Genomic DNA, 2,500 nt, shown 5'->3' with positions numbered 1-2,500 from the left:
TTGGGGATCTGCAGGAACTGGTTGGCCTCCTTGCTACTGCTCTTCCTCCGGCTCTTCTCTATCTCCGGTTCGTAGTCCGGCACCGGTGCCTTGGAGATACGCAGCCTGGGGACCAGCGGAGGGCCCGGCCTCACACTGCTCCTCCGTACCAGGTGTAGAGGCATCAGGCTCCCCCTGCGCAGGGCCTCCATGGTGGACAGCTCGGCCACGGTAGTAGCCTCCTTGATCATGAGGTGGGGCTGCAGGCTGGTGCGCCGGTCCTTGGGCTTGGGCAGCAGCACCACCTTGGAGTTCTGGAACATCTTCTTGTAGTTCTCGATCCTCCCCGGACCCTTCGTCTGCTCGGCCCGCTGCCGGCGCAGGATCTCGGGCACGGACAGGCGGTGCTTGCCCACGCGGGGCGGGCTGGCCGGGCACACGGTGCGGCACGCCACGCTGACGAAGGGGCTGTTGAGGCCCGTGGTGATGCGCACCATGTGGTCCAGCGCACCGTCGTCCGACGGGTTGGTGATGTTGGCCAAGGTGAAGGAGCCGCGGATGGTGTCGGAGATGCGGCGCAGGTAGCCCTTGGGCTCCTTAGCCTTGGCCACCAGGACGGAGAGCAGCGGCCACTCGGGCTGGTAGGAGGTGGACAGCTGCTCGGGGCAGGGCCGGCTCAGCAGGCGCGTCATGGTGTTGGCCGTGTCGTAGCGGCTGGTGAACAGGGCCCACTCGCGCGCCGTCAGCTTGCGGCCCGTGTCGCGCACCGTCACGTTGGCTCCTGAGGGGAACACGAGATTGTATAGGAATACAGTGAGGAGCATTTCAACGTTCATCCACAATAGAATTAATCCAGGTGTCAGACAATTATTGTAGATAGACAGTGATCTGTGCACTAGGCATATAGTTGAAAAGTACTTTATTGCTTAAGTTAACAAGTTTTAAATGATGATATATTTTTGGGAGCATATACTAGTGTGCAGTGTCCACTTTCTCACAGCAATCCAAATACTTGACAAAGGCACTGAGCCAAATATAGTGATTAGAGTGGTATTGCCACATACAGAAGTGCATACAGCCAGAAAAGGATAGCTTTGTATTTTAAGAACATGGAATGGGAAATATCAGTAAATGTTTAACTATTACCGGTAACACTTGATATGTGTGATCTATTATCAACAAAAAGCACAATGTTCTAATATTTCAACTGATGTTTCGTACTAATATATATATATATTTTTTTTTAAGAAAAACGTGCCTGGCAACTGAAATGTGTTTGACCATGAAATGGTCTGCACCTCATTTTGCAGCAATAACCTCCCTTTCCACCTACGCGCCTCAGCAGACCTGCCATTTCTCAGCATCATATAGATTTCATTTCATTTCACGGTCGCAGCGGTGTGTGAGTTTTCGCGGCGAGCGTGTAAAATTCCTGGGGGAAACTGCGAGCGCACCTGCCAGCATGAGGGCGCGCACGCACTCCAGGCGCCCCTGCATGGCAGCCTTCATCAGGGCCGTGAAGCCGTGGACGTTCTTCTTCTCCAGGTCCACGCCCGGGAAGTAGTTCAACAGGTAGTTGGTGATGGTGATGTGCCCTGCAAATGCAATACTTCAATTCAATTCAACTCAATTCAATTCAATTCAATTCAGTTAATGTTATAATGTAATAATATACAATGGTGTAAATATAAGCCAACATCATCATCAATATGCAATCTTCACAGTAAATGAAGTACTAGATCACATAGAACAGGGATGTAAGTATCAGTTCAGTTTGATAGGGAGCTTCTTTGCGATATACAGCTACTAATCTCATATTGGATTCATTTCTGGTTCTAGCTGTAAAGCCTAAACCTAAGATTAGCAATAGTTTGTCGTACATGCTGCCCCAGAGAAAAAATAAATGTATTACATTCTCAATTAGAGGACGTTTTTAAAGCTCCCATTCTTTTGACCAGTAAGTTGACCCAGAATCCTGACCCCAAACTCAGTATTTTTGGCACACCCCTCTTGTTCACGCGGTTGAGTCGTTGGTCATAATAAAGGTGATAAGACTTCCATGCAAATTCATCCTTTTAACAGACGCTCTTATGCAAAGCACCTTTCTACACAGCACAGGTATGTAGTTATGTGGCTTTTAAGCATGACATTGATCACCTTTAATGCTTAGACTTTTCTCTCCAATTGCATGTCCAGCCGCCAGCCCTGCAATTTGGTGCTCATGAATAGGCTAGGCACACTGTTAAAAGCAGTGAAGTGGTGATGGAAAAAGCGTGAGCATAAGATACACACAAAATCCATTCCATGAGTATGTGAAATAAGAGTCATGCTGCATAGAAGGGAGGTAAGACCATCTAATTCATTCATTGAGGCTCAAACATGACTGATCATAGACTAGCACCCTAAAATATGGAGTGGTCGCACATTGCTCATAAGTTCAATGTTTCAGAGGTAGGCAACCGTGTTCTACAAATATTTTTTTTCAGGTGGTGCGACCACTGTGTTTTAGAGGTACTGTGTA

The 2,500-nt window shown here is 48.5% G+C and overlaps 1 protein-coding gene across 1 annotated transcript in view; it reads right to left on the bottom strand.

The window, feature by feature from the left end:
• Window positions 1-2,500, bottom strand: part of ankrd33ba (ankyrin repeat domain 33ba) — a 22,678-nt gene that overhangs the window by 761 nt on the left and 19,417 nt on the right. The window contains exons 3-4 of the mRNA XM_063206717.1: window positions 1,434-1,574; window positions 1-760 (exon numbers count right to left, since the gene is read on the bottom strand). The exon at window positions 1-760 is cut by the window's left edge and continues 761 nt beyond it. Coding sequence (XP_063062787.1) covers window positions 1-760; window positions 1,434-1,574 — 901 coding nt within the window. The remainder of the gene's footprint in view (window positions 761-1,433; window positions 1,575-2,500) is intronic.

Source organism: Engraulis encrasicolus, chromosome 9 (assembly GCF_034702125.1).
Source record: "Engraulis encrasicolus isolate BLACKSEA-1 chromosome 9, IST_EnEncr_1.0, whole genome shotgun sequence".
Taxonomy (NCBI): domain Eukaryota; kingdom Metazoa; phylum Chordata; class Actinopteri; order Clupeiformes; family Engraulidae; genus Engraulis; species Engraulis encrasicolus.
This window is presented reverse-complemented; position numbering and strand designations above follow the sequence as displayed.